Raw genomic sequence first — 13,707 nt, 5'->3', positions numbered from 1 at the left:
CTTCACTTCCTCTCAACAATATCACTGTGATATATTTTTTAAGCTATGTAGATACTGAATCCATAGAGCAGACATTGTTGGCTGTGGCTGCTCCAAATATTTAATACTTCTTTTGATCCTCTGCAGGCCAAACACAAGCGTTACTTTGGGCACTCGGCACACGTGACCAACATTCGCTTCTCCTATGATGATAAATATGTGATCAGCACTGGAGGACATGACTCCAGGTATGCAGAGCTTGTGTTAAGGCTTAACCACATGTCAAATGAATGACGTTATACAGTTGTAGTCAGAGGTTTACATACACTTAGGTTGGAGTCATTAAAACTCGTTTTTCAACCACTCCACAAATTTCTTGTTAACAAACTATAGTTTTGACAAGTCGGTTAGGACATCTACTTTGTGCATGACACTAGTAATTTTTCCAACAATTGTTTACAGACAGATTATTTAACTTATAATTCACTGTATCACAATTCCAGTGGGTCAGAAGTTTACATACACTAAGTTGACTGTGCCTTTAAACAGCTTGGAAAATTCCAGAAAAGGATGTTATGGCTTTAGAAGCTTCTGACATCATTTGAGTCAATTGGAGGTGTACCTGTGGATGTATTTCAAGGCCTACTTTCAAACTCAGTGCCTCTTTGCTTGACATCATGGGAAAATCAAAAGAAATCAGCCAAGACCTCAGAAAAACAATTGTAGACCTCCACAAGTCTGGTTCATCCTTGGGAGCAATTGTTTGTACTATTGTACAAACAATAGTACGCAAATATAAACACCATGGGACCACGCAGCCGTCATACCGCTCAGGAAGAATATGCGTTCTGTCTCCTATTAATGAACGTACTTTGGTGCGAAAAGTGCAAATCAATCCCAGAACAACAGCTACAAAAGTATCTATATCCACAGTAAAACGAGTCCTATATCGACGTAAACCTGAAGAAGCCACTGCTCCAAAACCGCCATGAAAAAGCCAGACAACGGTTTGCAACTGCACATGGGGACAAAGATCGTACTTTTTGGAGAAATGTCCTCTGGTCTGATGAAACAAAAATAGAACTGTTTGGCCATAATGACCATTGTTATGTTTGGAGGAAAAAGGGGGAGGCTTGCAAGCCGAAGAACACCATCCCAACCATGAAGCACGGGGGTGGCAGCATCATGTTGTGGGGGTGCTTTGCTGCAGGAGGGACTGGTGCACTTCTCAAAATAGATGGCATCATGAGGAAAGAAAATGATGTACATATATTGAAGCAACATCTCAAGACATCGGTCAGGAAGTTAAAGCTTGGTCGCAAATGGGTCTTCCAAATGGACAATGCCCCCAAGCATACTTCCAAAGTTGTGGCAAAATGACTTAAGGACAACAAAGTCAAGGTATTGGAGTGGCCATCACAAAGCCCTGACCTCAATCCTATAGAAAATTTGTGGGCAGAACTGAAAACGTGTGTGCGAGCCAGGAGGTCTACAAACCTGACTCAGTTACAGTTACTCAGTTACTCTCTGTCAGGAAGAATAAGCCAGAATTTACCCAACTTATTTTGGAAAGATTGTGGAAGGCTACCCAAAACGTTTGACCCAAGTTAAACAATTTAAAGGCCATGCTACCAAATACTAATTTAGTGTATGTAAACTTCTGACCCACTGAGAATGTGATGAAAGAAATAAATCATTCTCTCTACTATTATTCTGACATTTCACATTCTTAAAATAAAGTGGTGATCCTAACTGACCTAAGACAGGGAATTTTTACTAGGATTAAATGTCAGGAATTGTGAAAAACTGAGTTTAAATGTATTTGGCTAAGGTGTATGTAAACTTCAGACTTCAACTGTAGATACTCTACAATGAGTAGTAGCATTAAAAAGTGATTTCAGACAGGTCTGATTCAGAGTTATGATTTTTTGTTTTATTGATTGCTGTATTGTCTTCCTCTTTTTCAGTGTCTTTGTGTGGAAATGCCTATAAACCAGAGTCTTTTCTCCACAACCATGCATTCAGACTCCTTAGCCTAACGCAGTAAGTCTTGGATTCTGACAAGTATGCAGCCAGGATCCCAACACCTCAAGTGTCTGGCTACGGTCAATCTTTTGCCTGACATGCTGCAACTATGTCTCCCCATCTACCTGTGGGGGAGAATGGGGTGCAATACGCTAATCACTGTACTATTAATTCAAGTCTAAGCATTAGGCAGAGCAGGTAGCTCCTTTTCTAACAGGAAATTACTTTGAAGCAGATTTTTTGCCACTAGAAAATGGTGGATTTTCTGTCCAAACAAGAAATTACCATTTGTGTTTACATTCTCATCTGCTTGTAATGAAGGACACATGAAAACAGGTTGCCACGCCAGCTATTGATTTATATTTAAACCATTGATAATGGCTGGGATTCAATCCGATTGCGTATTGTCGACAAGGGGGCTTTTAAAGGCAATGTTCCCACGCTTGCGGAGATTTCATTCACAGTAAACGCTGCAGATGTCAGCTCAATCTGAAATTACCTTTAAAACCTCAAGTCTAAGGCGGAGGGGGGATAACATATGGAATTGTTTTAATATGGTATTACCAAGGATTATTTAGCTATTAGATTTTTAGTTTTAAGACCCATTAAGGTATCAAAACAATATATACAAAAATTTGATGAAAAATGTTATTTGGCATTACTGCTATTTGCCAATAGAAACACATTTAATAACAGATTCACTACATGGAACAACAAATAGTCCCCTAAAAAATCTAAAGAAAGATTGTTTTGAAGTGTCTGCCCAAAATCTGAGATAAGAAAGATCAGGAAACTATATATATTATTATTTATTTATTTTACATGTATTTATTCCCTTATTTTACGCACTAAACTATCTCCATGTATACTTCCATTAATTTTTGTAACTGGTACCGGGATCCTTCAGACGAGTCTTGTGAGCGTCCAAAAGCAAAACGGAGAATACCATCCTGTGAGTCTCACCTTTCAGTAGAGTGGTCATAATAGTTTGTAGGCCAAACCGTTCGGACGCTAGACATTTTCGTGATGTCTCATGGTCTGACAAAACACCGCTCTAGCTCGGCAACCTTTCACCGCAGAGGCGGAAGGGCGATATCGGTGATTGAGACGCAACGAATGCAAAAACATCTAGTTTAAACAGACGGATTTTGATGGGGATTTTTTTATGTTAATATGATTTCCACAGGGCGCGGAAATTGTAGGCAAAGGGTTACAATCTGCATTGTCAACAGCGCTTCAAGAATTGAATCCCAGCCAATGTAGAGCAAAAAAGTTGTTTTCCCATAATTTATTTGAAAGAGCCTTTTCCATTGTTGAACATTATCAAACTTAAGTGCCTTTATGAATATTTCTACTGGTCTTATATTTTTTTGCAATTTCAGTTGAAATAATTTTGTACATGTCTGGTGCTATTAGATTGTAAAGTTTTACTCATTCAATATGCAGAAAAGGGCATTGCTTTGCTGCGGTTTAAGTTAATGCATAAACATCCAAAGTATGATATGTAATATAGTATGTTAATAGCTCGAATGAAAATATTTAAACGTTATTCAGTGATCTAACGTTCAATTTTCAGCTTGTGAACGTCACAGAAATGGCAGTGAGCATTCTTATGTCAAAATGTTGCTTACACTTTATGGAATATCTTGGTGAAATGTTTTTCTAAGTAACCATAGTGAAAAGAATGTTCACAGATCTAATACACTGAAAATACTGTTTTGTTTTAATCAAGAGTCACTTCCAGTAAGGGATTTCAGTGGTACTTCAAGGGATGGCTTTAAGGTGAAGTGAAATTAGACCTTCTAGGAGTGACCTGTCACACCAAAGCCAACTATGCAGTCTTACTCAAGCCCTGGTCATCTTTCCATTCTTCTGTGTTTGTCTGCTGTTGAACTCTTTGCCTCACCTTGCTGTATTTAGTCGGTCAATCTCACTAACTTTAGCTAGTAGTGTGGCAGCAATATCATTACAATGTGCATTCTTTACGAAGTATGGATTCCTGTTCCCAGTTAAGTCATTTCCTTTTTGTACAAGACTGATTGTCTAGATATTGTTTCCTATTATTTGTATCATATTGTAAATTACTAAAATATGCTCAAATGCATGAATTTATTTTTTAATCAAAATTACATCTTTGTAGAGTGAGGCAAGATTATTGTATGAATGACAATCATGGTTGTTTTATACCAATTTATTGTAAGTGATGATTGTGTGCCAACGTAGATGTACAAATGTTACGTATATGTAAAGATTAAATGAAAATGTATACAAAAATCGTAATCATTTGTCCAAGGAAAGTTGAATAATTAGACCTAAAAAATGGTTAAAAGAAGGGGGTATCACTCAAAAGGCATATTGAGCTTATCTGCCCCCCGTTGAGAACTTTCAGTGGTGGTTCAGACTTCGTCATTTTGCTTTTATCTTAAGATGAATGCACGGACTAAGTCACTGAATAAGACCATCCGCTAAAAATCACTGAAATGTACAAAATGTAATTTCAGACAATGACAAATCTTATACTTCATTATGTACTGTTGGTATTCACAATGTACTAACATTCCTACATGCTAGTTAGAAAAGCATTGAGTATACAGTAAATTCCTACTCAACAAAAAAGGTTTAGTGACATCCAGGCATTTAAAACATGCCCTGGATAGGAGCAAGGGGTTGTATTCAGGCAGGGCTATAGTTTCTGCAAGTGTTTGCTTTTTAACTTTTCTATACCCTCCATCTTGCCTACTGAGAAATAAACACAGTAATTCATCTAGAAGCTTTATTGTAATTGTTTATATTTCACAATGCATTCCACAAACAGAAGAGTTCATTACAATTGTATGAAGTAACATTCACAATTACTTGCATAACAAACAATGCTTGAAGTTACATAATTTTGCAGCTTTAGATACTGGGTCCACAGACAGCGTTTCATTTTTTTCGTCTTAAGTTGTTTGTAAACGTGTTAGAGTTTAACTAGGCAGCTGCATGAAGTGAAATGATCATTAAATGCTTTAATGTTTAAGTTCTAAATGTTCCTAACTAGAAATACTCAGAATTCTGAAGTGCTATGGAGTAGCGCCCTGCTGGTATTACACCATCGCCAAGCACAATGACACATCGCATCAAGCACACTCAAGAGTCACTGAAGAGGGCTAGAAGCTTTGTGAAACTACACAGTCAATCAAGAAAACAGTAAAATCAAACACCACAAAACTTAATCATACCAAAAAAAACAACACTCAGGTTTCCAAAGTTCTCCCTCTTACAAAAAAAGAGAAAGACAAAGCAATTCCAATTGTCTGAACACTGCGTCAAAGAACAAATGAACCAGCCCATGGAACACAATTTCCTTTCAACATCCATCACTGGTCATGTCCAAGTGCAAGATTAAATTTTTTTACATATTCCAACTATCATTTTGAGCCAGATAGCATGGTACGGTCAGATTAGTTCATCAAAAGGTGGCAATACTTGAGCTATAGAATACTGATAATCCAGGGTGTTTCAGGGAACACAAGGAATTCTGAAATGAAGAGATTGTGAAAATAACAGTGCTGCATAACACCTTACACACACCACCCCCGCCCAGTGCCTCCCACCCTCTCAAAGGACTTCAGGGACTGACCGGCATTTCTTTCTTCAGTCAGCCTTCACACGCTTCAGTCCAGGGACTTTGGCCTGGACCCTGAAAGTGGAAAGAGGCACAAAGCTTGAGTTAAACCATGTTGATATGATGCTTAAAAAAACATACTAAAATGAAAGAGCTCATTCTGAGTAAAACACCCTTCTACAAACACCTCAATTCAACATAGGGCCTACTTTATCATACAAGGGTCAATTATGTAGGCAGGAGTGAAAACACGTAAAAACAACATGACAGTCACAACACCAATAGTTTAAAAAAAAAAACGTAATAATACAAATCCAGCCAAAGGTTCCTAGAAGATATTACAAAGTACATAAATACAAATATAAAGTGGCTATGTGTTTGGGTAATTAAATTCTGGTTCTGAATGAAAATGAATTCTGAATACAAGGGGTGGGTTCTACCTTTTGATATACCAATCAAGAGGGAGAAAATTAACATGTAAACACTTCAGACTACATCGGTCAGGTGGAAAAGTTGCTGTATGCATGTTATGTATATTATTTCTAATACAATTGAATTCTTGCAGAACCTTTTAATGGTAAAATGATGCAATATGTGTCTGATAAAAATGTGAATAAAATGTTTAAATCAGTGGTATAACAGGGATTTCATTAATTTGTCATCAATTGGAGATTCACATTTTTTCAAAACTTAATTTCCTTGCTTTGTTGGCACAGGATTTTAAAAACGATCAAGTCAGATTAGTCTGCTATACAGTGCATTCGGAAGTATTGAGACCCCCTTCCCCACATCGTTACAGTCCATCTAAAATGGATTCAATTAATGTTTCCTTAATCTACACACAATACACCCCATAATGACAAAGCAAAAACAGTTAGAAATTTTTGCTAATTTACTTTTTAAAAATGTAACACCTTTACATAAGTATTCAGACCCTTTGCCATGAGACTTGAAATTGAGCTTAAGTGCATCCTGTTTCCATTCTAGCCATGCCCCAAACTTTCCCTGTGACTGCACCACTGACTCATTGCTAGTTCTAGCCTGTCCTAAGGAACCACTGCACTCACTGGGAGTCTGGGCTGCGTCACCACTTATGCGGCACAGAAGTTAATACACTTGAATAATGCCACACGGCATGTAGAAATTTTCAAACGTAATAACTGTTTGCAAAATAATGTCCATTACAGGTTAGAACACTTTACAATGCAAGAAGATACCGGTAGAACCTTGCTTGAAATCATAATGCAAAATATTGTCAATTTCAAAGCGGACTGTCACCAAAAATGAATTAACTTAGTCTACCCCGCCTCATCTCTCCCAGTCTAGATACTTCCTTGAGCGGTGTGTGTAAATGCCATGGGTCTTAAAGAGACAGCGTACACATTTATAAAAAGACTAATGCTATTCTATGCAAATGTTGAGTATAATAAAATAAGTCCAAAATGGAAGGGAAACATTCTGTCGCCCCATGAAAATCAACCAAAACAAGCTAAATATCTCCATGCATGCACATCCTATTGAATATACATTCACCTGTATTGTGAATATGCCTAGGCTACATTCATTTACCCAGTTTATCAATAGAGATTACCCATTCAAATAAATCATTGTCATATAGATTGATTTTAATGTATCCATTAAACAATCAATTTGGCTTTGGTAAAAAACAATTGAACTTTAAAAAGGCCTGTCTGGATCAAGTGCCATTGTGACTTTGGCTAATATGCTTTTTTTGACGTAGTATCTGGGGTGACATTGAACAGTATAAAAAAAATCTGAACGGTGAAAGACCCATTGAAATCACTTAGAATGTATGCGTTGCCACCCTAGGGCCATGAAGTACTCCAAGCAAATTCATAACCTATTATTCCAAAACAAACAACAAAAAACTGTCAAATTTGAAAACTAGGTGGATATGTAAAATATGCGTTTTCATTTCTGTACTTTTCTGATGGCCAGAGAGACATTGGAACTTAACAGCTCATGCCAAACACTGTCCCATTCCGAACACATACACCATGTATACAAAAGTTGTGGACACCCCTTCAGATTAGTGGATTTGGCTGTCAGCCACACCTGTTAGCACACTCAGAATGCCACCTTTCCAACCAGTCAGTTTGTCAAATTTGTGCCCTGCTAGAGCTGTCCCGGTCATCTGTAAGTGCTGTTACTGTTCAATTTTAAAACGTCTAGAAGCAACAACGGCTCAGCCACAAAGTGGTAGGCCACACAAGCTCACAGAACTGGCTCGCCAATTTCTGAAGTGCGTAAAAAAAAAAAATCACATCCTACATTGCAACACTCACTACCAAGTTCCAAACCGCCTCTTGAAGCAAAGTCAGCACAAGAACTGTTTGTTGGGAGCTTCATGAAATGGGTTTCTGTGGCCGAGCGGCCGCACACAAGCCTAAGATCACCATGTGCAACACCAAGAGTCGGTTGGAGTGGTGTAAAGCTCGCCGACAATGTAGAAGTGGAAACGCATTCTCTGGAGTGATGAATCATCCTTCACCGTCTGAAATTCCGACAGACGAATCTGGGTTGGGCAGATACCAGAATGCTACCTGCCCGAATACATAGTTCCAACTGTAAAGTTTGGCGGAGGAGGGATAATGGTCTGGGGCCGTTTTTCATGGTCCGGGCTCCCGACGTCCATACCCCACTTTTTGGTACCCTTCCCCAGATTTGTGCCTCAACACAATGCCGTCTCGGAGATCTACGGACGACCTCATGACTTGGTTTTTGCTCTGACATTCAATGTCACCTGTGGGACCTTATAGAGACAGGTGTGTGCCTTTCCAAATCATTACCCAATCAATTGAATCTACCACAGGTGGACTCCAATCAAGTTGTAGAAACATCAAGGATGATCAATGGAAACAGGATGCCGCCTGTGCTCAATTTCAAGTCTCATAGCAAAGGGTCTGAATATTTATTATTAATTTGCAAAAATGTCCGAAAACCTGTTTTCGGTTTGTCATTATGGGGTAGTGTGTGTAGATGGATGGAAAAAAAGCCCTCATCAATTTTAGAATAAGGCTGTAACGTAACAAAATGTGGAAAATGGGAAGGGGTCTGAATACTTTCCGAATGCCCTGTGCTTTTGAATGTTTTACCTTTATTTAACTAGGTCAGTTAAGAACAAATTCTTATTTTCAATGACGGCCTAGGAACAGTGGGTTAACTGCCTTGTTCAGGGGCAGAACAGATTTTTACCTTGTCAGCTCGGGATTCAATCTTGCAACCTTTGGGTTACTAGTCCAACGCTCTAACCACTAGGCTACCTGCCGTGCACGAATATTTGGAAGATGCATCTCTCATTACATCACTGCCAAGATATTTCAATTTCATCCAACACAATTTACTTTTCAACACCTTTTTAGGACAGCAATTGACCTGGTTGTTCAAAGAGTTTTTTGGATACCTACTTCCTATACATTTTTTCTTCGCATTACAACACTGCCAAGATATTCACATTTTGTCAACCAGTATTTACTTACGTTGCAATAATGTCTTTGACCTGCTTGTTGGCCATCCCCACATAATGGTCAATCTGTACCTAAAATACACAAAACAAAAATCATTCTAGTGAAAAGCGTAGGTACAATATTAAACTTCCACTTGGCTTTGAAGTCAATTGATCAACATTTCAGTAGAGGTGTGAATGTTCTATGATTCCCTCTTCAGATCAACATATTTTTCATACATTTATCAGCAAATAACAGCTCATACCTTGTACTTCTCATAGATGATGGGGAAGCTGAACATTCCAACCAGACCTGGAGAGAGGGGGAGAAGGTTGACACCTCAGTCAGCCACTATGTCTGTATACAGACCAGAGTATGCGAGCAGAGCGCCCAATTTGACTGGAGCGAAATTCCCAAAGGCTGGAGGGTCTGCCTTCTCGCACGCTCCAATTTCGCTCCAGTAGTGCTCACGTCACGAGATCAGGGTAACCCAGCCCAGCATGCATTTGTAGTGTACTTGTGTGCTGCTATAGCCCCTTGCTTTACCTGCTGTCATAGAGTTAGCTAAATATTTTTTTATAAATAAACTGATAAAACACGTGCTAAATCAAGGTGACTTACAAAGATATGGACCAAGAAGGAGTGCAGTGATGTAGTGTCCACAACTAAAGAATAATTGTGGAATCTGGAAAGACACGTATCCCAAAAGCATGATTGTGTACTTACTATGTGCACATGCTAAAGAAGGGAACAAGGTGGGTCGGTGTGTAATAAACTAGAAGTCTGATCTTAAACGTTGTTAATTTTTTTATTGATTAAGCCCAATACGCCTGGCATATCCCCATATTCAAGGAGCTTTTAGTTTTGATTGGGTTATTGCCTAAACCTAAGCCTACCCATGAAGCATCTCTGCCCAGCCAGGCAAGAGTGGAAGTGAAGTGTCAAAAATGTCACAAAAAGCCTTTATGCTTAAGTTTCCAATGATCAACTTTAAAAAAAGTATCTTACCTAGAATAAGGAGTGTGAGTCCATTGAACAAGGCACCAACATAGGTGAGAATCCACATCAGCACAGCAAACTGGATGGGAGAAGAATGACAGGTTTTTATTCTGTTCAAAACATTAGGTCTATTCATGGGTTGCATGTTGTCACAATATTGTTTTGAACATTCGTTTTAAGACCGATTACCAGCTGACCATACTACTCAAGTCTCAATTGGTGCCGATTAAGATTATCTGAAGTGCATTACTGTGGCTTGGAAACACAATGACATTTCAAAATGTAGGCAAATAATTAGTAGGACAAGCTTCTGTAATCATTGTAGTCTCCAGAGACTTTAGATGCAGTACAACTTCAGCTAAGATTGAGGGGAGAGCGCCGACATTTCACCTAGCTAATGTTGGTATTGTTAGCCATTTCTGACGAACTCTGCTAGCTCATGGCAACATTGCCATCTCTATCGTAAACTCAACGACATCATGATGGCAAAGTTGTTTTCTACTAATTAGTCTACTTTAGCAACGTCAACGTATTTACAGGCCATTCATGTAGATTTGACCAAGTCATAAGCCACTGTTCTGAAAGATGTGGCATTAACCATCTGTCAGACATCAATATGCTGAGGCATCTGTAGAACGTTGAGAACTATGGCAACGACGCGACCGAGTGACAGAGGTAGAACCATGAGCATGTAAGAGGCCATCTTTCTATATATTGATTAGCAAAGCCGTTCTGACAATTTCACTCAAAATGTTGCATATTCCTTCCTACGGAGCTTAGGCATGTTAACTTCTTATGGATGGTGGCAGTATTGAGTAGCTTGGATGACTGACGTGCCCAGAGTAAACTGCCTGCTACTCACACCCAGAAGCTAAGATATGCATATTATTAGTAGATTTGGACAGAAAACACTGAAGTTTCTAAAACTGTTTGAATGATGTCTGTGAGTATAACACAACTCATATGGCAGGCAAAAACCTGAGAAAAAAATCCTACCAGGAAGTGGTTTGTAGTTTTTCAAGTGATTGCCTATCCAAACTACAATGTCTGTGGGGTCATTTTGCACTTCCTAAGGCTTCCACTAGATGTCAACAGTCTTTAGAACCTTGTTTGAGGCTTCTACCGTGAAGTGGGGGAGAATAAGAGCTCATTGAGTGAGAGGACTGCTAGCAGGGCATGAGCCTCAGCCATGCGCGCTCACATGAGAGGTAGCTCAGTTCCATTGCATTTCTGAAGACAAAGGATTTCTCCGGTTGAAACTTTATTGCAGATTTATGATAAAAACATCCTAAAGATTGATTCTATACATCGTTTGACATGTTTCTACGAACTGTAATGGAATTTGAGTTTGTCTGACCTGCGCGTCATGAACTTGGATTTGTGAACTGAAGGCGAACAAAAAGGAGATATTTGGACATAAAGGATGAACTTTATCGAACAAAAAACATTTGTGAAACTGGGATTCCTGGGAGTGCATTCTGATGAAGATCAAAGGTAAGTGAATATTTATAATGCTATTTCTGACTATTGTTTACTCCAACATGGCGGATGTATTGTATGGCATGTTTTTGTGTCTGAGCGCCGTACTCAGATTATTGCATGGTGTGCTTTTTCGGTAAAGCTTCTTTGAAATCTGACACAGCGGTTGCATTAAGGAGAAGTTTGTCTAAAGTTCCAATGCATAACCACTTGTATTTTCATCAACATTTATGATGAGTATTTCTGTAAATTGATGTGGCTCTCTGCAAAATCACCGGATGTTTTGGAGGCAAAACATTACTGAACATAACGCGCCAATGTAAACTGAGATTTTTGGATATAAATATGAACTTTGACGAACAAAACATACATGGATTGTGTAACATGAAGTCCTATGAGTGTCATCTGATGACGATCAAAGGTTAGTGATTAATTTTCTCTATTTCTGCTTTATGCGACTCCTCTCTTTGGCTGGAAAATGTTTTTTTTTGTGTATAGGCACTGACCTAACATAATCATATGGTTGCTTTCGCCGTAAAGCCTTTCTGAAATCAGACTCTGTGGCCGAATTAACAAGAAGTAAAGCTTTAAAATGGTGTATAATACTTGTATGTTTGAGGAATTTTAATTATGAGATTTTTGTTGTTTTGAATTTGGCACCCTGCAATTTCACTGGCTGTTGTCATATCGATCCCGCTAACGGGATTCCAGCCATAAGAAGTTAACATGTTAGGCACGCCGCAGCTGTAATCCAGGATCACATGCATCCTTATACAGTGATATCCAAGGTGGACAGACAATTATCAATTAGTAAAGACACTGAGAATCTGACCTGGAATCAAAATATCAACAACCATTTTTAGCCTTGTCCCAAATGTATAAATAAGGCAATGGTGGTGCAGCCAAAGGGATTTGGTTTATTTACGACATTTGGCAGACGTTCACCAGGTCACCATTTCACTCTGCCCACAGGGCACAGACTAAATAGATGACACTCTTGATGAATCTTAATAATCCTAAATCAATGTAGCTAATGGCTCTTGAACGGGCAGAGGTCTAATTTATTGTAACCTTTAACAAAAGAGGCCAGGCTAGAACCACAAAGGGAGGGGAGAGGGGCCAGGACATGCAGGGAGGGTCTGGAGGGGCCTTAGCAATAGACAGGGCAGGGGTTGAACTGGAAGGTGTTGACAGACATGTAGAAACTTCATAGCGCTCAACAGCTGCTCTTCTCTACAAGGCTGTTTCCCCCTTAAGACAATGTGGGCCTGACTGTACATGGACAAAATGAAAGGAAAAGCTCAAACGTTTTACATGTGAACGCAACCATAGAATTAAGAGCACATGTTTTCAGTAGCTATTAGAGGGTTGAACATGAACATTCCCGTAAGGTTAACAGTCAAATTCCCCCTAGACTGAGTAATAGTAACTAAAAATATATAATAAATACCAAAATATTTAGCCTAGTCCTAAACAAGCAACATGTTTCTGTGCAGGAGGCTAGCCTACATGCTTAAAATCTTCATTTGCATTCTTACCTTGAGGGAATCCACCAGGTCTTCAACAAGAAAGAGGCGACGCAGCTCTATGACTGTTGTGTTGAACCGTGCCAGAGCACAGTCACTGTACTTATGGACAGTTTCCTTTGACAGACCCACATCTTGATTCAGGTACAGCCTGCAACACCACAAAACATGAGCTGGGCCTATGTATATTGCAAGTCAAATCCTGAATCTAAACAAGGTGTGTTATCATTCAACAATGGAGTTAACCCACATACGTATAAACTGTTGTCATGACCTTCCTGTGAGGATCCAAATAGGTCAGATCAGCTTTGCAATAAACAATTCCAAACAGACCCCCTCAGCCACATATGGGGGGGTTAACACCTCACACCCTGTTGTAAATCAATTAGAGAACTTTCAGCATCTCCCCCTCCAATTTTCACCACAGGAATGAGCCTGTTTCAGACCTTTTCCAGAGGAAACTAAACACATTCTAAAGCGAATACTGGAACAATATTTCTAACATAGAACATGGGGAATGGTCAGAGGCGATCTAGAGAACACTGGTGACGTTTCAGTTATTTTGTGATGTTATTAAAAATGTTAAAGGAAATACTGTAACTGGAAAAGTATACACTGAAGTGTC

The 13,707-nt window shown here is 39.0% G+C and overlaps 2 protein-coding genes across 11 annotated transcripts in view; one reads left to right on the top strand and one right to left on the bottom strand.

The window, feature by feature from the left end:
- The window catches only part of LOC115153310 (echinoderm microtubule-associated protein-like 6), a 90,825-nt gene extending 86,547 nt beyond the window's left edge, over window positions 1-4,278 (top strand). For all 5 annotated transcript variants that reach the window (XM_029698625.1, XM_029698624.1, XM_029698621.1 and 2 more), the window contains 2 exons: window positions 127-227; window positions 1,947-4,278. In XM_029698625.1, the coding sequence (XP_029554485.1) occupies window positions 127-227; window positions 1,947-1,971 (126 nt within the window). In that variant the 3' untranslated portion in view covers window positions 1,972-4,278. The remainder of the gene's footprint in view (window positions 1-126; window positions 228-1,946) is intronic.
- A 485-nt stretch (window positions 4,279-4,763) lies between these two features.
- Window positions 4,764-13,707, bottom strand: part of LOC115153311 (reticulon-4) — a 36,863-nt gene continuing 27,919 nt past the window's right edge. For 5 of the 6 annotated variants that reach the window (XM_029698627.1, XM_029698628.1, XM_029698629.1 and 2 more), the window contains 5 exons: window positions 13,095-13,233; window positions 10,087-10,156; window positions 9,344-9,390; window positions 9,112-9,170; window positions 4,772-5,686 (listed from right to left, as the gene is read on the bottom strand). In XM_029698627.1, the coding sequence (XP_029554487.1) occupies window positions 5,641-5,686; window positions 9,112-9,170; window positions 9,344-9,390; window positions 10,087-10,156; window positions 13,095-13,233 (361 nt within the window). In that variant the 3' untranslated portion in view covers window positions 4,772-5,640. Of the gene's footprint in view, window positions 5,687-9,111; window positions 9,171-9,343; window positions 9,391-10,086; window positions 10,157-13,094; window positions 13,234-13,707 lie in introns of all 6 variants that reach the window. The other variant, XM_029698631.1, reaches the window with a different exon arrangement.

The sequence above is a fragment of the Salmo trutta genome, chromosome 18 (genome assembly GCF_901001165.1).
Source record: "Salmo trutta chromosome 18, fSalTru1.1, whole genome shotgun sequence".
Lineage (NCBI taxonomy): Eukaryota > Metazoa > Chordata > Actinopteri > Salmoniformes > Salmonidae > Salmo > Salmo trutta.
Note: the sequence above shows the minus strand (reverse complement) of the source record. Positions and strands in the feature narration are given on the sequence as shown.